At 40.2% G+C, this 23,788-nt stretch overlaps 3 protein-coding genes across 7 annotated transcripts in view; 1 reads left to right on the plus strand and 2 right to left on the minus strand.

Moving 5' to 3' along the window:
* The window catches only part of LUC7L (LUC7 like), a 33,959-nt gene extending 14,787 nt beyond the window's left edge, over nt 1-19,172 (minus strand). For 2 of the 5 annotated variants that reach the window (XM_079121864.1, XM_079121867.1), the window contains exons 1-3: nt 18,998-19,172; nt 17,003-17,097; nt 10,014-10,112 (exon numbers count right to left, since the gene is read on the minus strand). In XM_079121864.1, the coding sequence (XP_078977990.1) occupies nt 10,014-10,112; nt 17,003-17,097; nt 18,998-19,058 (255 nt within the window). In that variant the 5' untranslated portion in view covers nt 19,059-19,172. Of the gene's footprint in view, nt 1-10,013; nt 10,113-17,002; nt 17,098-17,741; nt 18,160-18,997 lie in introns of those variants that run through there. The other 3 variants (XM_079121868.1, XM_079121865.1, XM_079121866.1) reach the window with 3 other exon arrangements.
* NPRL3 (NPR3 like, GATOR1 complex subunit) overlaps nt 1-23,788 on the minus strand; it is a 172,181-nt gene that overhangs the window by 71,151 nt on the left and 77,242 nt on the right. The window lies entirely within an intron of this gene.
* Nucleotides 3,192-4,288, plus strand: LOC306650107 (receptor-binding cancer antigen expressed on SiSo cells-like). The gene has a single exon (XM_079121872.1). The coding sequence runs from the start codon at nt 3,234-3,236 to the stop codon at nt 3,870-3,872; it is 639 nt and encodes a 212-aa protein (XP_078977998.1). The 5' UTR covers nt 3,192-3,233; the 3' UTR covers nt 3,873-4,288.

Here is a 23,788-nt window from a genome sequence, read left to right on the forward strand (position 1 = left end):
CGTGGATATGGGGAAAAAGGCACACTCATACACTGCTGGTAGAGTTGCAAATTGATCCAGTCACTCTGGAAAGCAGTATGGAGATTCCTCAGAAAACTTGAAATGGGTCAAACTCACCATTTGACCCAGCTATCCCACTCCTCAGTTTATACCCAAAGGACTTAAAGTCAGCATACTACAGTGATACAGCCACATTTATATTCACAGCAGAATTCACAATAGCTAGATTGTGGGACCAACCTAGATGCCCTTCAATTGATGGATGGATAAAGAAACTGTGGTGTATATATACACAATGGAGTATTACTCAGCCATAAAGAAGAATAAAATTATGGCATTTGCTGGTAAATGGATGAAGCTGAAAAAATATCATGCTAAGTGAAACAGGCCAAGCCCAAAAAACCAAAGGTCGCATGTTTTCTCTAAGTGGATGATGATATATAACAAGGGGAGGTGGCGGGGGGGCGGGGGGGGAGAGAAGAATGAAGGAACTTTGGATGTTGTAGAGGAAAATAGGGTGGGAGGGGGAGGGGTGAGGGACGGAAAGACAGTAGAATGAGACAGATAGTATTACCCTATGTATATGTATGAATGGTGTGAATCTAGAATGTGTACAACCATAGAAATGAAAAGTAGTACCCCAGTGAATCAAAATGCAATCTGTTAAAAAAAAAAAAAAAAAAGATTCTGCCCATGCCACCATTCTATAAGAGTTCTATGAACGGGAAATCCTACTCCTTTTCTTGCCAGCAAAGCCTCAGATTTCTGATAGAGACAATCTTTGAACAGGAAATATGGGCTTCTAGCAAATGCTCTGAAATATTTTGTTAAAAAGTCGACCAATCAAAAAAAAAAAAGTCGACTAATTAAAACCTGTTTGTGGAATTTAAGAATTAACCTGTGGAAATCCAGGTGTGATGTAATCCCAGTGACTTAGGAGGCCAAGGCAGGAAGATCACAAGTTAGAGGCCAGCCTGGACAATTTAGTGGGGCTCTGTCTTGAAATAAAAAGAGCTGTACTCCTGGGTTAGATGTCCCAAAATGCCCCCGCCACCCACCCACACGGAACATTAACCTGCTGAAGCTGGGTACCACAGTGCACAACTAATCCAGCTACTCAGAGGAAACTGGGGCAGGCAATCAGAAGCTCAAGGCCAAATGGGAAACTCAGTGAGACACTGTTCCCAAATAAAAATAAAAAGCTGGGATACACCTAGTGGTAGAGCACTTGCCTAGCAAGTAAGAGGCCCTGGGTTAATTGCCAGCAATGCAAAAAAACCACCAACGACAACACCTCACCTGTTGTTTCTGGCTGCCTGCAGGCAGCAGGCAGCAAATGAAGGCCTGTTTCCTGTAGGGAGCAGGATGGGCAGCAAAGGCCTGTAAATGCTTACTACCCGTCTTTTTTTTTTTTTTTTTTTTTTTTGGTACTAGGGACTGAACGCAAGGGTGCTTTTCTACTCAGTCACATCACCAACCCTTTTATTTTTTATTTTGAGACAGGGCCTCGATAAGTTGCTGAGGCTGGCCTCAAACTGGCAATCCTCCTGCGTTAGTCACTGGGATCATAGGCATGTGCCATGGTCATCATACCTGGAAAACCTCTGTATTTTTTTCTTTTTCCTTTAAAAAATATTTCTATTAGGGGCTGGGGAGATAGCTCAGTTGGTAGAGTGTTTGCCTCGCAAGCACAAGGTCCTGGGTTCAATCCCCAGCACCACAAAAAAAAAAAAAAAAATTCTATTAGTTGTTGATGATCTTTTATTTATTTATTTACATGTGGTGCTGAGAATCAAACCCAGTACCTCACACAGGCAATTGCTCTACCACTGAGCCACAATCCCATAACCTCTGTATTTTTAAAGTTCAGTTATGAATTCTCTGAATAAGCAATACATGGTCATTAAGAACATTAAAAAAAAAAAAAAAAAGCTTTTGGTATTTTTGTTACTGATCTTGTTTTTTGCTACTGATTTGTTGCACCCAATTTTTCAATCTCACAAATAATCCTGCCACAAATTCTGCATGTATTATGCACAATCTGTGTGTATATTTCCAATGGACTTTTTTTTGCAGCAGCAGCAGGGGTGGGGACTGGGGATTGAACTCTGTCACCTAGATACATCCCCACCCATTTTTAAAAATTCTAAGCCAAGCATGCCTCAAACGTGATCTTCCTGCCTGAGCTTCCAAGTTGCTGGGAATATAGGCAGGTACTGCTAGTGCCCAACTGCTAATCACATTCTTAGCACAGATTTGCAGAAATAAGTCACAAGGTAGAAACTTCTACACTTTTTTATTTTTGCCTACTGTATTAGCAATCTAATAAACTGACTATATTACCAATCTAATAAATCTAATAGCGTTATATGACAGAGAAAATGTGAATCTTCTGTAATCCCAGCAACTTTGGAGGCTAAGGCAGGAGGCTCACAAGTTCCAGGACAGCCTCAGCAACTCAGTAATGCCCTAAGCAACTTCATGAGACCCTGTCTCAAAATAAAAAATAAATATGACTGGGGATGTGGCTTAGTGGCAAAAGTGCCTCTGGATTCAATCCTCATTACCCACCCCCCAAAAGTAATTCTTTCCCTTCCCTTTTCCAGGAAATGATAACTAACAGTGTGATGTATACCCTTTAAAACTGCATTAAGTGTGCATACTTAAACACATAATTTCTGGTCCAGAAATTTTTAAGTTATTCTTTTCATATCACACCTACTTACTATAATCCAGAGTTGTGCAGTATATCACTGGTTTTTACAAAAGTACTTCAATCCTTCCTGTGTATATTTGAGTTTTTCTACTACGTCAATGATTCAAAATGTTCCAATAAATATTTTATGATTTCTCTTCTGTAGTAAGTACACCTGCTGAACAATTTAACGAGATGACTCATCTATTTAACATTATACGTTCACATTTATACATTTAACATTTATATAAAGGATTGGTAAGATCTTCAAATTATATACAATATCATAATGAAAGTCAAATGCCATCTGAACTATGAGTTCAGCAATGAATTAAGAAATAGTAGGGCTGGGGATACAGCTCAGTTGGTAGAGTGCTTGCCTTGCATGCACAAGGCCCTGGGTTCAATCCCCAGCACTGCAAAAAAAAAAAAAAAAAAAAAAAAAAAGAAATAGTACACTTCAGGTGCGTGCGCGGCCCGCGGCAGCTCGGAGCCTCCGCCGGGCGGGGAGAGGGAGGGGCAGGTTTTAATTCCCATCATGGCCATCACTCAGTTTCAGCTATTTAAAGTTTGTACCTGCTTAGCAACGGTATTCTCATTCCTAAAGAGATTAATATGCAGATCTGGCAGAGGAAGGAAATTAAGTGGAGACCAAATAACTTTGCCAACTACAGTTGATTATTCATCAGTTCCTAAGCAGACAGATGTGGAAGAGTGGACTTCCTGGGATGAAGATGCACCCACAAGTGTAAAGATTGAAGGAGGGAATGGGAATGTGGCAACACAACAAAATGCTTTGGAACAAATGGAACCTGACTATTTTAAGGACATGACACCAACTATAAGGAAAACTCAGAAAATCATTATTAAAAAGAGAGAACCATTAAATTTTGGCGTCCCAGATGGTAGCACAGGTTTCTCCAGTAGATTAGCAGCTACACAAGATATGCCTTTTATTCACCAATCTTCTGAATTAGGTGATTTAGATACCTGGCAAGAAAATACCAATGCATGGGAAGAAGAAGAAGATGCAGCCTGGCAAGCAGAAGTTCTGAGGCAGCAGAAAATAGCAGACAGAGAAAAGAGAGCAGCAGAACAACAGAGGAAGAAAATGGAAAAGGAAGCACAGAGGCTAATGAAGAAAGAACAAAATAAAATTGGTGTGAAACTTTCATAACAAATGTTCTTCAAATGTCATAGTGCCAGTAGGAGAAATCTGAGCTCCACCACCCACACGTCATTTACATGGATTTAAGAGTATTTTCAGAATACCAACACACTGCTTAATTTCAGTGCATTCATCAGGCCATCCAGGACACCAGAATTCTCCCAAAGTACCTTGAACTCTTAGTGATTAAGACTCAAAAGAACAAAAAGAACTTATGAGACAATATTTTCTTCAACATGCTCCAAATATAAGACAGTTGTTTGCTGTAGAGAAATTATTATGAATGGAATATACCAGTACCTCTCAAGCTAGTGTTTCTAGCTAAATGGTTGTAAATAATTTTATGATGGAAAAGAACTCTGCTATCTATTATGCTTTCCTTCAATGTGCATAATTATAAAATAAATAATTTTAATATTCAAAAAAAAAAAAAAAAAAAAAAGAAATAGTACACTTCAATAATAAAGCCTTTCACAAGGACAGACTCTGCATTTAAACAACATACCAAGAATCAATACTACAATACTACAGCCTGATATGCTGGAGCACACCTGTAGTTAACAGGTACTCTGGAAGCTGAGTCAGGAGGATCACTTGACCCAGGAGCTTGAGGCCAGCCTGCATAATACAGCAAGACCTTGTCTCAAAAACAGAACTTTAGGGGCTGGGGAGATAGCTCAGTCGGTAGAGTGCTTGCCTTGTAAGCACAAGGCCCTGGGTTCGATCCCCAGCACCCAAAAAAAAAAAAAAAAAAAAAAAAAAAACCACAGAACTTTAAGGGTTGAGGTTGTGGCCCAGTAACAGAGCACGTGCCTAGCACGTGTGAGGTGCTGGGTTCAATTCCCAACACCACATATAAATCAAATCAAATCAAATAAACACCCATTAACAACTGAAAATATTAAATCAATAAATAAACAAAACCTTTAAGCCTGGCATGATGGCACAGGCCTGTAATCCCAGTAGCTCAGGAGGCTGAGGCAGGAAGATCCCAGATTCAAAGACAGCAAGACACTGTCTCAAAATCAAAAATTTGATTTTTGGGGGTGGGGGGCACCTGGGGTTGTAGCTCATTGGTGGAGCACTTGCCTTGCATGTATGAGGCACCAGATTTGATCCTCAACACTACATAATTATAAATAAGTAAAATAAAGGTATTGTGTCCATTTACAACTAAAAAAAATTTTTTTTAAAGGCAGGGAATGTAGCTCGTTGTAAGAGCACCCCTGGGTTCAATTTCTAGTACCCAAAAATTAAAAACAAGGAATAGGAGTCATAGCAGTAGCATCAGTGTAAAAGCATGCCTGTTAATCTGACCACAACAATCTGGATTACTTTATTTATTGATCATTAGTAGTATTTTTTTTTGGTAGTACTGGGAACTGAACCCAGGGCCTTGAGCCAAAAAAGTACTCTACCACTACGCTATATCCTGACGTAACAAAAATTTTTTAAACACACAACTCAAAATGATAGTTTCATTTAATATATCTGTTTATTAATAAATGTTACTATTTTGGTGTCAGTTGTTTGTTTACCTGACTGATAAAGAGGGCTCCTATGTACCTGACTGACCCATCGAACCAAATCTCATTCCTCCCCCAAGGTTTTTCCATGCTGCTTTCATGAATTCTGGCAGAAAAAATTCAACACTTTCTGATATGCCGCAGCTGAATGTGTATCTCATGGAAGTATTTCAGCAATGAAGCAAATACTACTGAAAACAAGCTACACAAGTATGCCTTATATGGTTTCAAACTTCTTTAAGAAATTTGGGGGGGGGAGGGAAGGGTTAGTGTTAGGGTTAGAGTTAGGGTTAGGGAGGGGGGCAAGTATGGAGGAAGAAAGTACTGTATAGAGGGTAAAGAGGGGTGGGAGGGGTGGGGGGAAGGGGAAAAAATAACAGAATGAATCAAACAACATTATTGTATGTGGATTTATGATTACACAAATGGTATGCCTTTGCGCCATGTACAAACAGAGAGGCAACATGTATCCCATTTGTTTACAATAAAATAATAAAATTTAAAAAAGAAAAGAAATAGAAATAGAAAGTTTCTGAAAATATTCTGAGAAAGTAAATTTTATTACTATAATGGTTTCTCTGAAATTTGATATTTGCTTCACATCACCCTCCACAGAAACCTTTCCTCCCACCAGCTTTTGTGAAGTGTCATGTATTCTTTTAATAAACTTGAGTCAAGATTCAAGGAAGCCCCTGATTTTAAAATTGAGAGCTTGGCCTTGGTTTCATTTTGAGGTTTGGGGGTTATTGAAACTCAACACAAAATGAAAGCTCCTTAAATCTTCAAATCTACATTTTAGAATAAATATTTTGTAAGAACCCCTGTTTTACTCCAAATAAAATTCATAATGATTTAAAAAAAAAAAAAAAAAAAAAAAATTTGAATCAAGCTGGGCCTGGGGGCACACGTCTATAATCCCAGCAATTTGGGAGGTTGACAAAAGGAATCCCAAATTCAAGGTCATAGTCGACAATTTAGCTAAATCCTGTCTCAAAAACCAAGAGGGCGGGGCATGGTGGCACAGGTCTGTAATCCCAGCAGCTCAGATGGCTGAGGAAGATGATAATGAGTTCAAAGCCAGTCTCAGCAATAGTGAGGTGCTAAGCAACTCAGTGAGACCCTGTCTCTAAATAAAATACAAAATAGGGCTGGGGATGTGGCTCTGGGTCAAGTAACCCTGAGTTCAATCCCCGGTACCCAAAAAAAAAAAAAAAAAAAAAAAAAAACACAGAAAAACAAAAGCAGGGTAAATCTTTTTTCTTTTTTTGTACTCTGCCACAAAATCACATCCCCAGTCCCTTTCAAATTTTGAGAAAGGGTTTCACTAAGTTGTCTGGGCCAGACTTGAATTTGTGATCCTCCTGCCTCAGTGACAGAGTCAATGAGTCAATGTCATTATGGGCATGTGCCAGCATGCCCTGTAGCAAAGCAGGATAAATCTTATAGCACATCAATTATGTCTTTATGAAGACACTATCCAAAAAGTATTTGAAGGCAGTAACTCCTTAATACTCAGAGATAACTGCTTAAAGCTTCACAGGGCATCCTATGACCTATGATGTTCATGTAACCAGTCCCATTAATAAGCAGCCTTATTATACCCTTTCTTTTCCTTTTTAAAAGAGGTACAATACACCTCTTTCCTGTGTATTCACTTGCCATGTCCTTAAGATACATTCCCAGCAGGGGAATTACGGAACCAAGAATATCTGCATCTAATATGCTGACAATGCCATGACAGACTGCCCTCCGGCACACACTGCTACTGCAGCTCACTCTTAATTCTCAATGGGAGGCTCTGTTCCTCGAGTTTACAGCACAGGTGACTGAACATTTTAATGAGCCACCTCTAAGTCAGAAATGAACTGTAGGTTGGGTTGGGGTTGTACCTCAGTGGGAGAGCACTTGCCCAGCATGTGTGAGGTACTGGGTTCAATTATCAGCACCATAAATAAATAAATAAAGGTTCACTGACAGCTAAAAAATAATAAAAATAAAAAAGGAAAAGAAATGATCTGTAGGGAGTTACGGGGGAGATGGTGGAGGGAGGTTATCTTTTAAACTGAATAAATAATTTTCACAAAGTACACAAATGTTACTGATCTGCCCTACCCTAGCCTCCCAATCTGCTCTCCCAAGACAAGTGTCCACAACCTCTGATGTTCCGCTAAAACTACTATCTGTACATAAAGCATTTCAACCAAAACACAACTCCTTCCTTTGAAAATAACACTGAACACCTTTGTAATTCCAGTTACTCAGGAGTCTGGGGGAGGAGAATTGGATTGCAAAAATATATTAATAAATGAGAATAAGTAAGGTCTGCCCATGCACAATACAGGAAAGCTACGAAGGAGACAGGCATAGTGGCACACACCTGTAGTTCCAGTTACTCAGGGAGCTGAGGCGGGGCAACTGCAAATTCAAGATCAGCTGCAGCAACTTACCAAGACCCTGTCTCAAAACAAAAATTACCAGGGCTGGGCTGCAGCTTAGCGTTAGTATGCTTGCCTAGCATGCACGAAGTCCTGCATTTGAGTCCCAGCACGAAGATACAAACCACACACAGCTCCCCAGAAAAAGAACTAAGAAAGTATCCTATCACACTCTGCTTCTCACTCCCTGAAGGTTCACATCAACACACACTGAAAGACACTGTTATCCTTTCACAGCTATGCATTATCCCATCATGAAGAGCTGGACCGTACCACTCCCTTACCAAAGAAGTCAGTGGGTTTTTGCCTCCTGCAGTTACAATGGTGCATGAATACTCTGGAGCAAGTTTATTCTTGAGCATACTCAACTATACCAGTCAGACCTGCCCTCAGAACTGCCACTGCTGGGATTCCTGGAGGCAGATCAGAACCACTTAACTCTCCTTAACTCTGAGGATCATGCAAGCTAGACAAGTACTTTACCACTGAGCCACAACCCCAGCCCCTTGATACTGTTCTTATCCGAAAAATTTTACATATGAAGAAAGCAGTCCGTCTTTATACATACTAAAAACAATTTGTTCTAGTTTACTGACTTTCATCTTACAGCAGAAAGTTTGTACCCTTTGAGTGACATCTCACTATCTCTCCCAACATAAGGGAACTTCATTCATTCGTTCATTTTCTGGTGGGACTGGGGATTGAACCTAGGGGTGCTTTTTCACTATGATACATCCCCCTTTTCCATTTTCTCATTTTGAGGCAAGATCTCACTAAGTTGCTGAGGCTGGCTGTGAACTTCTCCTGCTTCAGCCTCCTCAGTTACTGGGAGTGTATGGAAATTTTTGATATGCCAGTATTTTGAGTTCCTTTGCAGACAAATGTGCCGAGCTTTCTCTCTTACCTTTCTGGGTTTTGTAACATTTTAAGATGACAGAATTCATGTCATCAAACCTGTTATTTTTCCAAATGGCTAATCACAGTTTTCAACACTGTTCACTGAACAACCTTTGTACTCCATACTGGTGCAACACACACCCTTCATAATATACTAAATTACGATCTATATATATTTCAGTTACTTTCTATAATCCCAGTTTCTTCCATTAATGTATTTCTTTTGTAGCATTAAATTCATCAAGTCACTTAAAAATTGCATTGACATTCTGGTTTAATAAAAATGCTAGTAAGATCTATAATCCAAAAAGATTCATTACTAAAATGAGGACTTCAACCTATACATCTATAGACCTTATCAGTTTCTGAAACTCCAAGTCTCAAGGCAATGACCTCTTTACTGGTTAGATCATAATCAAATCCCATTTTACAACTGCTAAATTGCAAAAATTAAACAATCTGATAAAATCTAAGTATTGATGGGGGCATATGCACTGATATTAGGGGTACAAACAGGAAGTAAATCCTCTGCTAAGAATACACCCTAACTGAATCCCTATACATGTAACTAAGAAGCTATTTTTTAAATTCCTGTTATTATTTATAATAGAAAATAGAAAAACTAGAATCAATTCTAATGTTTTTAAATAAAGAAAAGACAGTTTGTGGAGCAGCAATGAAAAATAAATCCTGCCCAACAACAGAGGTAAACATAAATGTAATGCTGAAAGAGAAAAGAAAAAAAAAAAAAAAAAAAAAAAAATCAGGTCTAGATGATCTACAGAATCCAGGCCTCACGCATGCTAAACAAGCACTTTATCAGAGTTACATCCCTAGCACAGCCCCTCCTCATCTTTTTTTTTTGCAGTACTGGGATTGAACCCAGTGGTGCTCTACCACTGAGCTATAGCCCTTTTCTTATTTTGCAACATGGTATTGCTAAGTTGCCCAGGTTGGTCTTCAACTTGGGATCCTCCCACCTCAGTCTCCCAAGTAGCTGGGTTTACAGGCATGCTTGAAACCATACTTATAAAGCTTAAAACAAAGCAAAAATCACAAAAATATGTAATAAAAATGTTTCTGAAAGAAAATCATACATACAAAATTCTGGATAGTAATGGAATGATAGACAAAGAGATGTAGACTAATACTCCAGTACTCAGCTACAGAAGAGTGATAACAAATGCCTACTTCATTATTTTGCTTACTAATTTGGGAGTGCTACATTATTCTTATTAGTTCTATATTTGGTTCTTTACAATAGGGAAGAATCAACACCAAATAACACTTACATCCAATTCAAAGAACAGATCTCTTTCTTTACTTGCAATCTCATAATCTGCTCGGAGTGCCAAGTCGTGGATCTTGGTACATTCTCCTAAATCCATGCGCTGTGGAAAACAAAACATTCACACATGAACACTCTGCAGAAAGTGTTAGAGCATGCAATACGGCTTAACACTTTATTTTTGATTTTTACTTCTTGATACTAGGGATTGAACAAAGCGGTGCTTAACCACTGAGCAACAACTCTAGTCCTTTTTATATTTTGGAGACAGAGTATCACTAAATTGCTTAGGACCTTGCTAAGTTGCTGAGGCTGGCTTTGAACTTGCAATACTCCTGTCTCAGCATTAGGGGCATGTGACATTGTGCCCAGCTATCACTTGGTATTTTAACTGATAAGATAAACAATATATTTTTTTGAGTACTATAACTGACAAGAAAATTAAGAAATCAAGTATGGCTGAGAAGTTTCTTTTACCACCATGATTATGAGATACTTGGAAAAGAAGCACTCAACAGTGTAAAGGTGCATCTCTTTTAGATCCATAGATAAGTGAACTGCAATCAAGAACACCTATGGGGCTGGGGAGATAGCTCAGCTGGTAGAGTGCTTGCCTCAAAAGCACAAGGCCCTGAGTTCGATCCCCAGTACTGCAAAAAAAAAAAAAAAAAAAAAAAACACCTATCATATTAACTTTCACAACTTTTATGCATTTACTTTTCTTACTTGCAGTACTGGCATTAAACACAGGGCCTTACACGTTAGCCAAGTGCTCTACCACTGAGAAACAGTAGCAGCCCTTTTTTACTCTACTTTTGAGGGTTGAGTTGCCCAGACTGGCCTCAAAATTGTGATTCTCCCATTTCAGCTTCCCAGTAGGTGGGAATACAGACGTGTGTCCACCATGCCTGGTAAAATCGGTTTTATTTTTGCTACAGGTGAAACAGTCAGGAAGGAATATTTTAAGGGGTGTGACTGGCAAGGGCCAGAACTCAGGGTCACTGTAACAGGTTTCTAGAATTCCTCCTGTGGTCTTAACTACTCGAGATACACCATGTTGGCCAAGAGAAGGTGGACCAGGCCTGTAATTCCAGCAAGGGAGCCTGAGGCTGGAGGATCCCAAATTCTAGGTCGGTCTGGACAACTTAAGGAGATTCTGTCACAAAATTTAAAAACAGGGCTGGGGATATAGTTTAGAAGTAGAATGGATGCTTAGCATGTACAAGGTCATGGAGGGAGGGAGGGAGGGAGGGAGGGAGGGAGGGAGGGAGGGAGGAAGGAAGGAAGGAAGGAAGGAAGGAAGGAAGGAAGGAAGGAAGGAAGGAAGGAAGGGAGGGAGGGAAGGAAGAGAAGGAAAGGAAGGAAAGGAAGGAAGGAAGGAAGGGAAGGAAGAAAAGGAAAGGAAGGAAAGGAAGGAAAGGAAGGAAAGGAAGGAAAGGAAGGAAAGGAAGGAAGGAAGGAAGGAAGGAAGGAAGATAGATGCCCTATGCCTAAGATGAAGAAACAAGAAAACAAATAAGAAAGATGAGAGAGAAATTGGGTTTTGGCAATTAAACACAGCCTAACAAGTGGCTTTGTGTAGCTCTTTGTATAATAAAGGGATTAAAGCAGAAAGGGCTGATTCAAGAGTTTAAAGAATCTTTCAAACATTCTCCTAACCTGGTAAATGACCTTAGACACATAACTGGGTCACTCAGTTTGCCCAACCTTGAGAAACAATCAGCCTTCTTACTAAAACAAAATGGTCTGTGTTGTCAGTAAGATTTGCATGATGTCCTACTATATGTTGTAACCAGATATAGACTAAAGAGGTAATAATGCACACTTTTTATCTAAACCCTAAGAACACTGTTCTATGCAGGAACCTCCAGTCTGGCCATCTGCACAATAATAAGGAAGTTTGCACGGATGGGTTAAGTTAACAAAAACTAACCTGATTGGGGGGGGGGGGGGGGGGGGGGGGAGAGCACATGGTTATGTAACTAGTAAAAAATAAAAAAATAAAAAAATAAAAATCATTGAACTTCACTAACTCCTTTAAGCTTGAAGTATAACTGTGCCCCAAACTATTTTTACAAGTTCCTGGATTATAAAAACCCTTACTTCCTATGCAAATTAAAGGACTTGTAATGTCTGATTCTTGGGCCTAGTCTTGTAGAAAATATGCACCAGGCTCAGTACTAAAATATCCTTTCCTTTTACCAGCAACAGAGTCAAAATGGGGCTGGGAAAAAAGTAGTGGAATTTGTCTTCATTTTGACCAAAGACTGACTTTTCTCCATTATTTTTATTCTCAGGTCAGATGTAGCTCAGGTTATGCTGAGTACCTAGGGAATCTAGAGGAAGAGTCAAGAGTTTCTTGAAGTCAAAGTTGTAACTAAGATCACTGTCCCTGTAAACCTGGTAATATAATTTCTGCTTTATCCACTTTTCTAAGTACCAAGTACTATTCTTTTTTTTTTTTTTTTTTTTTGGTACTGGAGGCTGAACCCAAGGGCACTTTACCACTGAGTTATACATCCAGTTCTTTATTTTTTGAGACAGGGTTTGCTAAACTGTCAAGATGGGCCTCAAACTTGTGATCTTTCTGCCTTCGTCTCCTGAGTAGCTGGGATTATAGGTGTGTGCCACTATACCTGGCCTAGGTACTATTCAGCCAGGTGTAGTGGGCCAGGCCTATAATCTCAGCTGCTCAGAAGGCTGAGGCAGAAGGACTACAAGTTCAAGGCCAGTCTGAGGAACTTAGCAAGACCTTGTCTCAAACACAAAAAGGGAGATGGATGTAGCTCAGTAGTAGAGCACCCCAGGCCCAATACCCAGTAGAGCCCAAAATAGACAGAATGATACACAGTTCCACAAATGGAACTAAGTGCTTATAGCTGAAAAATGAGTGGAATATCAGAAAGAAATGCCATAAACTAACAAAGGCTCTGTTGTTCAAAGAAAAAACCATCACCAAAGGAAGTTAAATACTAAAACCTTTTAACCCAAGTCCAAAACGTCTGAAGTACACACTGGCTTCCATTTTAAACACTTCAACTATCAAGCAAGTTTTGATATTAGGAAACCTCACCTTAAGCAAAGTTCACCACTTTATTTGACGCAAGCAAGCACAAAAGTCATTACTAAAGCAGACTACTGGATTGGGATCCATAACTACCTTCTTTGGTATACCTTCCAGCTATGCCAAGGAGACAAGGAGCTGAAACACTAAGGAGAGCTGATATATCCCACTAAATTTTTCCAAAATATTCCAATTTGGCTATAAAGTCCAATGTGTCATTTTTTTAAAATATATTTTTAGTTGCAGAAGGACATAGTACCTTTATTTTATTTATTTTTATGTGGTGCGGAGGATCAAACCCAGTGCCTTGCACATGAGACAAGTGCTCTACCACAGAGTCACAACCCCAGCCCCAAGACATTTTTTTTACTATAGGGATGTACAAACATCTATGTTTTCCACTCCATGCTCTGGTGGTCTAACACTGCTGACAGGAAGCCAAATATATGATAGTGTACATTCCAACTACTAGAGAGTGCTGAGGCAGGAGGATCACACAAGTTCGGGATCAGCTGGGCAACTTAGCAAGATCAGTATCAAAACTAAAATTAAAAGGATTGGGGATTTGCTCAGTGGTTGACTACCACAAAAAAAAAAAAAAAAAAAGAAAAGAAAGAAAAAAAAAGAAAAGAAAGCAGGATGTGATGGTGCATGCCCTGTAACCCCAGCAACTTGGGAAACTGAGGCATGAAGATCCCAAGTTGGAGGCCAGCCTGGGCAACTTGGTAAGACAGATAGGAATATAGCTCAGTGGTAAAGTGCCCCTGTGTTCAACCCCAACTGAAAAGAGATTAAAAAAAAAAAAAAAAGAAAGAAAGAAAGAAAAAAACCACTGCTGACAAGGAAGGCAACTAAAGGTGCCTGAATCTTCAGAAAACAAGTTCTACCAAGGCACGGTACAACCACCTTACCTCCAATTGCTACTTTAATCTTCCAAACTCACTAATTAAGACTACACTTTCCTATAAAACTCAATAATTACTTCCATCACTCTGACCCACCCCATTAATCAGAGAAAAGAGTTTGACAAAAACCTGGACCAGGAGCAGCCCTTAGTAGGCTGAGGATTATAACCACTTGCTCTCTCTGCTTTTATATTCTAAAAAAACTATGGTCATTCCATTTTGAGGTACTGCAAAACTCCACAGAACAGTGATCTGTTCCACTACACCTCACCTCCACACAGCTCAGGACAGCAAAGCTCAACATTCACAACCTCCATCAGAGTTCTCAATCCTCACCCTATGTTCAGCAGCCCCTGACCTTCATCAAGCACTTTCTTTATGTTCATATACGCTTCCTGGTCTTCGTCTTCTCCCCCTCCCCCTCCCCCTCCTCCTCAGACTGCTCTTCTCAAACATCTCTGTTGAGTCATCTTGACCAATTCAAGCACTAGAGTGATCCACCAAGCCCATGACTTTTCACTCACCGGACTCCACAGCCTCTGCCTCCCTCACACCAGATCAGAAATGTAGCAATGCTCCCTCTGGTCTTGCCTCCACCCAGAACATGATATCCCTGAACCTCACACATGTGTTCTTTCACCATTCAGGGCTCTGCTCAAATGTCCCTCAAAGGCCTTTCCACATCATCCTACTCTAAAAAACAAGTTATTTACTGATTTGCTTATGTGCTGTCCATCATGTTTCCCACTAGGTAAGAGTGGGAGTCTTACTATCAGCATAGTGTCTCTGGCACAGAGCAGAGGTCCAACAATAAATATTAAGCAAATAACTCTACAACTAACAAAAACTACCTATGGGAAATGCATATTCTGATTATTTTTCTTGCCAGTGTTCCAGAGTAATGCTACAGGGCTCTGACCAATGAAAAAATAGCTGAGATCCTCACTACAGTTCATATCCATCTGTTTTCTCTGCCTTTTCCCAGTATGGATCTGTCAGTGATTCCAAGCTGTGCTTCCTACAGAAGAACGTAGCCAACTGCTAAAATGCTCATCACTAATCCATACACAATACCCACAACATGCTACAGCAAACAATAATTTGATGTTTTCCTACCCTGGGTTAGACTGCAACCAGCACAGGTTTGGCATTCATTTCATGTCTGCGGCCAGAAATGCCAATCTCAAAGACTTAATGTAGCTGAGCAGTTCCTCAGCAGATGTGCCCCCAACACAATGGTAATAACAAAAGCCATGATTCACCATGAAGAAATATTTTCTGGAACATAAGTGTGCAGTTTTTACATTCCCCAAGGTAGCTGTAAAGACTTAAAATGGTGAGTCTTTGAGGAACACTTTTGCTCTATGTGAATCAACACATGGTCCTCCACTTAAATTGTATCTAATTTTGGATAAATGTAGTTTCCACAAAACTAGCAATTATCCATTTTGTTTATCTAAAGTAGATTCTACAATCACTGGATAGCGTATTGATTTCACGAAAAGGTGACTTAATATAAAACTATAAAATTAATGCTATCTCCAAATGATTTGTAAAAAAAAAAAAAAAAAAAAAAAAAAAAAAAAAACCAACACAACAAGAAAATGAAAGAGGGTTGGGATTGTGGCTCAGTGGTAGAGTGCTTGCTTCGCATGTGTGAGGCACTGGATTTGATCGTCAGCACCACATTAAAAAAAGAAAAAGAAAAAAAAAAAATCGATAAAGGTATTATGTGTCCATCTACAACTAAAAAAATCAAAAAGAAAAAAAACTGGAAAAAGAAAATGTAGCTTACTGAGTAAAAAGTCTAGAATATACTCAACCTGTAATTATACAAACAAATCCATCCAGAATATTCAAAGAACTACATGCAGACCTAAAACACACATTTTGTTAAATTAAAATGTTTGGGGGTGGGAGGGGTGGGGGGAATGGAAAAAATAACAATGAATCAAACAACATTACTCTATGTAAATTTATGATTACACAAATGGTATGCCTTTACGCCATGTACAAACAGAGAAACAACATGTATCCCATTTGTTTACAATAAAAAAAAGAAAAAAAAATAAAAACTTAATATTAAATAATATTTTACATAATGAAAAAAAACACAGTTAATATATAATAAGGTTATTATTTTTAAATGAGTTAATAAATGTCTTACGATTGTAATTTCCAATTCTATGAATATTAATAGTTATAGCTCACATAAGTAAAAGCTTTTGAGGGACCCTGATAATTTTTAAGAGTATCACATAGTCCTGAGACTTAAATATGTGAGAACAACTGGCATAGATTATTAAATTGGATACTCATCTCACTACATTTTTAGCCTTTCTTCCTTTCTAATATAATTGTTTTAGGTTATAAATGTCTGTTTTCAATCATATCCCAAAAGTTTTGACATATTATATTATCATTATCACTCAGTTACAAGTGAGTATTCTATTTTAATTATGATGTTTGCTTTGATTTATGAGAAATGAGAAGTGTATATTACTAATTTCCAAAAATGTAAGAATTTTAATTTCTTTGTTATCGACCTTTAATTTAATTGCACTCTAGTAAGAGAATATGATCTGTATGATACCAGTTCTCTGAAATGTGATGAGAATTGTGAAGATTACGTATCTGTTGAAATATAACATGAATTGTTTATTTTTGAGAATAGATTTTATAGACATTAGTTTAATCATACTTGCTAATAAAGCTCAATTCATCTATATCATTAAAAAAAATAAAATAAAATAAAATAAAATGTTTGTACTACTTCATTGTAAGTATCACAATGTGAATGACTTTACAAAAACTTGATAGCTTTACAAACAGAACTTCACACCACTGAAATATGTTCCATAAAATAAAATGGAACCACACTAACAGAATCTACAGTTTGAAGATTAGTCAAGTAATTCAAGTAATTTCTGTGGTTGGAGGAAAATAAAATTTAACCTGAAAACCTTCACTGTCTATATAACACTCACTGTGAGTGTTCCATGAGGTCCCCCAAAATGCACCTACCGTCCCAGCCAGGATGTCATGGGGGCAGCAGTCCAGAAGGTGACTCTTGCAGACGCGATCATCTGTAAACTTGACCCTCTGTCTGGTTTCGTCTCCTGAAATTCATTTGTGGTTTTAAATAAGACAATATTATCAGGTTAACCACAAAAGGATATCTGGTACAACAATTCACCTGGATTATTTGCAGACTATCATTTCTGTGTTTTCCCCATCACATACACTGAAAAGCTGATCTAAAGACATTTACAACTGGAGCAAGGAGAACACAGATTTTTTTTTTTTTTTTTTGAGGCTAAATATACCATGAAGAATCACAATGACATCTGACTCCATCATTGTGCCAAGGAAGTCAAAGAGTCAGAAGTAAAAGGTTGAGCACCAAAAGGCCATTGTCCAACATATATATGTGGGCAGTGAGATATCAGTGAGTGCCATCAATCAACTGTGTGACTTATAGCTAATAATTTCCACCAACAAAAGTTACTAATTAGCTTAATCTTTTTGTTATGGAGAAACACATAAGAGGTGGTTTGCCCAAATTTACATAAAGAAGAAAGGTTTCAAATTCTTATCACTGACTCTTAAATAATCTAGACCTATTCTTCTCATTCCCCTTTCATTCCCACCCTTAAAAAAGAAAGTTGGCACCTGGGAGTCACTTTTAACAAGACAATACCAAAAGAAGCAAAAAGGAACTAGGTTAGTCAATACACACTGTGAGCGCCAACACATACTGTACCCATCTGCATTCTTCAAGACCTCAGCTGCAGAATTTTATGCCCGCTGTTGAAAAGTTTTAAAGGAAAAGTTTTCTTGCCCATACCTGCAGTAAGGAAGTCAGGGGGAATGATACATAAAAGTAAAGGCAAAGTGGTATGTGACAAATTTTAAAGCTAATCTGTGCATAGGACACAGAGCTGTGTAATAGTCAAGGAGGAATATATTTTAGGATTTGCAAGCATCCAGGATTAATGTAGTGTCTTTTTATTGAAAATGTTTTCTTTCTAAACTACACTTTTAAAGTTACTTGTGAAAAAAAGCAAACACTTTTTTGTTATAACAGCTTAGAAATTGGTTGTGACTCACGGCTCGATGAACATGAGGCTTTTCTGCAACTCCCTTGCAGATTGATGTAGGCAGGCAAAGATACACTGAACCTTTATAAATAAAATAGAGGGGCCACAATTGTTCAGTTTGTATGAAATAAAAATATGGGAAGCAATTCAAAAGCAACTCAATAAACAAAGAAAGCTAAAAAGCACTTATCCACCTAAGAAATAAAGTGCAAAGAATCTGCACAGCCCTGCGAATGTGCCAGTGTGAACTTACAACTTCATTACTTCAGTAGAAAAGGAAACAAACCACAGCAGGTATATGTTTTGCAAGAATGCAACCGCTTTATCCTAAGACAACCACGATCTTTCGCTCCTCCCTACAATACGACCTACCTAACGACCGCCAAGCGCTGCCTAAGCAGAGGCTCTCTGTGTGGTTGGGGGGAAAGAGGGACTGGAGAAGTACTAGACAGGAACCCACGTTAGAAAGCTCAGTTTATGGCTCCCTGTCAATGGTACAGAACAGAACGCCCCGGGGTTTCGAGGCACGTTTTTCTGCCCTGAGGAGCCACGGAGAATTCCGCCGCCGGGCTGCCAGCGCCCCGGAGCCCGTGCTGGTTCCAGCCCTTCGCCGACTCTCTGGTTCGCACGGGGGCGCAGGGCCGCCGCGCCGACGGGAAGTCGCAGAAGCCCCACCGGTCGCGCGGCCTCCGAGGAAGGAGCCCGCCCGGGACCCACGGCCGGCCCGCGGGGAGCCCAGCCGCAGCCTCCGCGGAGGCGAACCGGCTCAGACAAAGGCTCGGCGCCGGCGGTCCGCAAGCGGGGGAGGGGCGCTGCGCCCCGCGCAGACGCAGACGGCCATGGCCCCCTCCTCCGGCCGCCGGGCGGCCTCGCCTCACTCCCGCCCCAGCCCCTCGCCTAGTCGGCCGCCCAGACTCACCGTCCCGAGCCGTGCCCATCAGCTGGTCCAGCAGGGCCCGCATCTGCGCCTGGGCGGACATGGTGGCCAAGGGGGCGACCGCGACAGCTCCTCTGAGGGTGGCGGCGGCAACGAAGGACGGCCGCGTCGCTCCAGAGCCCGCTAGGCTCTTGCCCGCCGCGGGGGGCGCCGGGAGGAAGTGCGTGGCACCAACTCAAGGCCTGCTGGGAAGTGTAGTTTCCGGGGCGGGGCGCCTACCAGCCCGGGGGCGGAGCCAAAAGCCCCCGCCCAGGCTCCTCCCAGCCTTCAACCGGGCGGCGGTAGCGGCTTTGAACCTGCACTCCTGAACTCTGCCAAGCGAAACAAGAGTCTAAGCCCCTCACTTTTTCTGCTAGAGGTGAAGGAGTGCGCTTACCACTTCAACGTCTTACTTCTGTGAAATGGGTCTGCTAAACATGCCCCTCACGAATTCCGCCACCCTCCACTGAAGATTTAGCTCTACAGCTGAGCTAAATTTCTAACTTCTTTTTTTTCCCCCTCTTTTTGGTCAAAAGAGCTCCTTAAGTTGCCGAGCCTGGCCTCGAACTTTCAACCTGCAGTTCTGCCACAGGCTCTGGAGTCACTGGGCTTGCAGTCGTGCACCACCGCACCTGGCTTATAAGAGACTTTCTTTCCTTCTTTCTTTCTTTATTATTATTTTTTTAAGTTGTAGATGAACACAATACCTTTATTTTATTTATCTATTTTTATGTGGTGCTGAGGATCGAACCCAGTGCCTCCCTTGTGCTAGGCAAGCGCTCTACCACTGAGCCACATGCCCAGCCCCCATAGGATACTTTTTTAATGCAGTCTCCGGAGTTGAACCCAGGCCCTGAGCATCCTCGCAAGCGCTCTATCGCTGAACTACATACTCAACTCTGCTCTGGATGAAAGTTAAATCAAGCATGAAATTAACGTTACAGCTATGATTATCTTTTGCAGTCGTTCTTCTGTGAGCTGGTAGCCTGTCATTCACGGTGTAAAAAGAGACGAGTAAGCAATGTAATGTGTGTTTGTGTGTGAAGTATAACATACACGTCTACTCTATTGCTTATTACGGATCTTGCATCTAACTCCACTGTTAGAATCATAGTCCAGGATACGCTCATCTTTCACCTGAAGATAGCAGTGACCACCTGCCACAGGATCTTCCCACTTCCATTTTCATCATTCTCCCCGAAACATGGCAAACGTTCTTTTCATTAAACAGCATTTTGTCTTGTGATGATGGCTTTTTATTGCACTTACAATAAAATTCAAACTACTTTTCATAGTCCATTATGCCCTGAGAGGTCTGACCCCTCTGGGACCATATCTGACATAGGTTCCATTCCCCACATTTCCTCTGGATACTATCAATGCTCTTTCCAGGACTGGGAAGAGGATGACACCTTCCTTCCCCATTTCTTCATTCTCCACAGAGACCCCTAATTATATCATAATCCAAACCTGATGTTTGGATTATGATATAAACCCTTGTTATACAAATACATACAGAAAAAGGCAAAGACAACAAAAAGAGGGAGCACGAAGTTCTTTTTACCTGTTGTCTCATTCTTGTTTTTTTTTTAAAGGAATAGAAACTTTTTAAAAATATTGCTTAGATGTTGATGGATCTTTATTTTATTAATTTATTTATATATAGTGCTGAGAATCGAACCCAGTGCTTCACACATGCTAGGCTCTACCACTGAGCCACAACCTCAGCCGTGTTGTCTCATTGTTATTATTCCCTTTGAATTAACCCTTTGAGGGGAGATGGGATAATAGCCTTTATGGATGAAGATACTGACAATGGATAAAGATCACAGAGCTTGTCCACGGCAGAGGCAAGGATGGAACTCTGCTACTGCCTCCAACACAACTATCTCAAGCTACTCAAGGTCACTCACCTACAGAATGTTTCTGGTTCCTACAGATCTTGATGCAAATGTAGGAAATTCATATTATCCAGAAATGTTTGCTGCCAAACCAAGCAATGAAAATGTCCTGGCCAAAGGAAAGATGATCCACATGAATATGCTTCATGGAGCTGATTGACACCTGTTTTTAACTTCAAACATAAACAACTTGCAACATCTGAGGGGAAAAACCAGGAGTTGATTCTTTAAAGTTGTGGGTATAGTAACTTAGGACTGCTTATAATTTCTTCTTTCAAAAACTTCACATATGATAATTTAACATTACTGATGCTCTAAGAGAGGAAAAAAACCTTGCTCTGTAAGTGCTGAACAAAGACTATGATGATTGTGTGCAAGCATCCAAACTTCAGATAGTCTAAGACGTACTCTTTAAGGCACAACTATTAAATAACACTCTGATGCATGACTTTTCTTCCAAATGGTCATTTGAACAAAACAATTTATTCATCTAAATTATGAACCTCCTTTCACTGCCAAAATTATTGGCACTGGTGAGAGTATAGGGAAACTCTGATCACTGGAGGAACTGTAAATTGTCAGGTAATTTGTGCATATTCTTTTTTGGGGGGAGGGTACCAAGGATTGAGCCCAGTTGTGCTTTACTGCTGAATTACATTCCCTGTCTAGCCTTTTTTATTTTTTATTTTGAGACAGGGTTTACTAAGTTGCTGTCTGGCCTCTGACTTAACGATCCTCAAGGTTTGGCTTCCCTAGTCTCTGGGATTACAGGTGTGAGCCACTGCACCTGACTTCTTTCCTTTCTTTATGTTGGATAAATTCTATTTATCTACGTTCAACTTTGTTGATTATTTCCTCTGCTAGCCCACATCTGTTGAGCCCCTTCTAGTAATTATTTTCCATTTTGATTATTGTATTTTTCAACTCCCGAATTTCCATTTGGTTGAACTTTTAAAATATTGAGTTGTAGATGGACACAATACATTTATTTAATTTATTTATATGTGGTTCTGAGAATCAAACTCAGTCTCACACATGCTAGGCAAGCACTCTACCCCTGAGTTACAACTCCAGCCCTTGTTTAGACTTTTAAATATAATTTCTAATTTCTAAGCCTTATTGGAATTCTCTGGAAAATCCACGTAATTCCTTAACATGATTTATGTGAGTTCTTTGTATTTCCATTTAATTTCCATGTAATTCCTCAACATGACTTATGTAAGTTCCTTGAACATAATATGTGTGTATATGCATATATACATATATGTGTGTGTGTGTGTGTGTGTGTGTGTGTGTGTATATATATATAGTAGTTGCTTTGAGGTCTTTATCCGCTAAATCCAACATCTGAGCTACCTTATATGGTTTTCACTGACAGCTCTCATTCAAAAGATGATACCATTTTATATGCACAACTTGAGCATCTGTGGATTTTGGTAACCTAAGGGTTCTCAGAGCCAATCCTCCATGGATCCCAAGGGAGAGATTGCTAGGCATTATTTCTATAAACCATCAATTAAGAAAACACAACTTATTCTCTAACTATAATTTTCAATAGCAATGAAAACCACAAAATACCTGGAAATAAATCCAACAAGAAAGTCAAAAGATTTGTGTGCAAGAAATAAAAATCTTACTGGAAGACATTAAAGAAGGAATAAATAACTGTATATATAATTCATGCTCTTGTTTAAGAAGACAATATCTTGTCAGCCTCCTTCCCTGGTTTACAGAGTCAATACAACAGAGCTGGGCATGGTGGTACATACTGTAATCCTAGTGACTGGAGAGGCTGAAGCAGAAGGATTGTAAGTTCAAGGCCAGCCTGGGTGATTTAGGGAGATCCTGTCTCAAAATAAAAAGGGCTGGGGACATAGCTCAGGGGTAAAGTAACTCTGGGCTCAATTCCCAGTACCACAAAATAAAAATAAATAATAAAGTTGAAAGCCACTTCCTGACATCTGATCTTCTGTTCCTGGAGTTCTTTCACATGAGAATGAAGACTGAGGGACTGCCTCTGGCCTGGGAAGACACAAGGGAAACAGATTTTGCTTTCAACTAGCACAGCCTAACAACAGTGGAAATTTTGCTACTGAACCAGGCACAGTGGCACCCACTTGTAATTCCAGTTTCTCCACTTCCGCAGGCAGGTGGGCTCTACACGTGTTGCAGCTCTTAATGGCAGGCCATGCCCTGCAGTGCTGCAGCATACCCCAGCAGCTTACCATCAATTTCTTCTGGAATCTTGTCCCATGAATTGAAAGAATGAAATCCACACACCAGGATGAGTGAGTGTGCATAGAAACAGAACTCCTGCAGAGTGAAGGACACCTGACAAGGGTTACCTTCTGAGTGTGGCAGTCTAGGGGTTTATTTAGCACTTGGGTCAATGCTATTGGCCAAACTTATGTTAACTAGGGTTTAGAAAAGCACTAAAGCTGTTGTTTAAGTCCAAACTTCCATTCAGTTCTGCCCCATTTCCATTTCCTCACCATTAACCTGCAAACGCAGCTTACAAACAGACTGTGGTCAGCAGATCATGCATGCTCAAGGTTCTGGAGCTGAGTGGAGCGTCCTTCTGCAGCAGGCGTCCTCACCATGCTGCCACAGGAGGATGATAGGCTGGTACACTCTGGATTACCCCAACATTGCCCTGCTGTGCCTTAGGTGCATGGTGGCATGGCAGGCTCTGCACCGCTGAACCCATGCTTGACACCTGTGCTCCAGTTCACCTGAGCTGCCACTCTACCACTCTGATGTGACTTCTCAGCAGGGACCAGTGTGCTGACTGCAAGGCTTGTGGCCAAGTCTTGTCACAGCAACTCTGGAGGATAAGGCAGGAGTATCATAATTTCCAGGCCAGCCTCAGCAACTCAATGAGACCCTAAACAAC

The sequence above is a fragment of the Sciurus vulgaris genome (assembly GCF_902686455.1).
Source record: "Sciurus vulgaris genome assembly, chromosome: 18".
In the NCBI taxonomy this organism is placed as follows: Eukaryota; Metazoa; Chordata; class Mammalia; order Rodentia; family Sciuridae; genus Sciurus; species Sciurus vulgaris.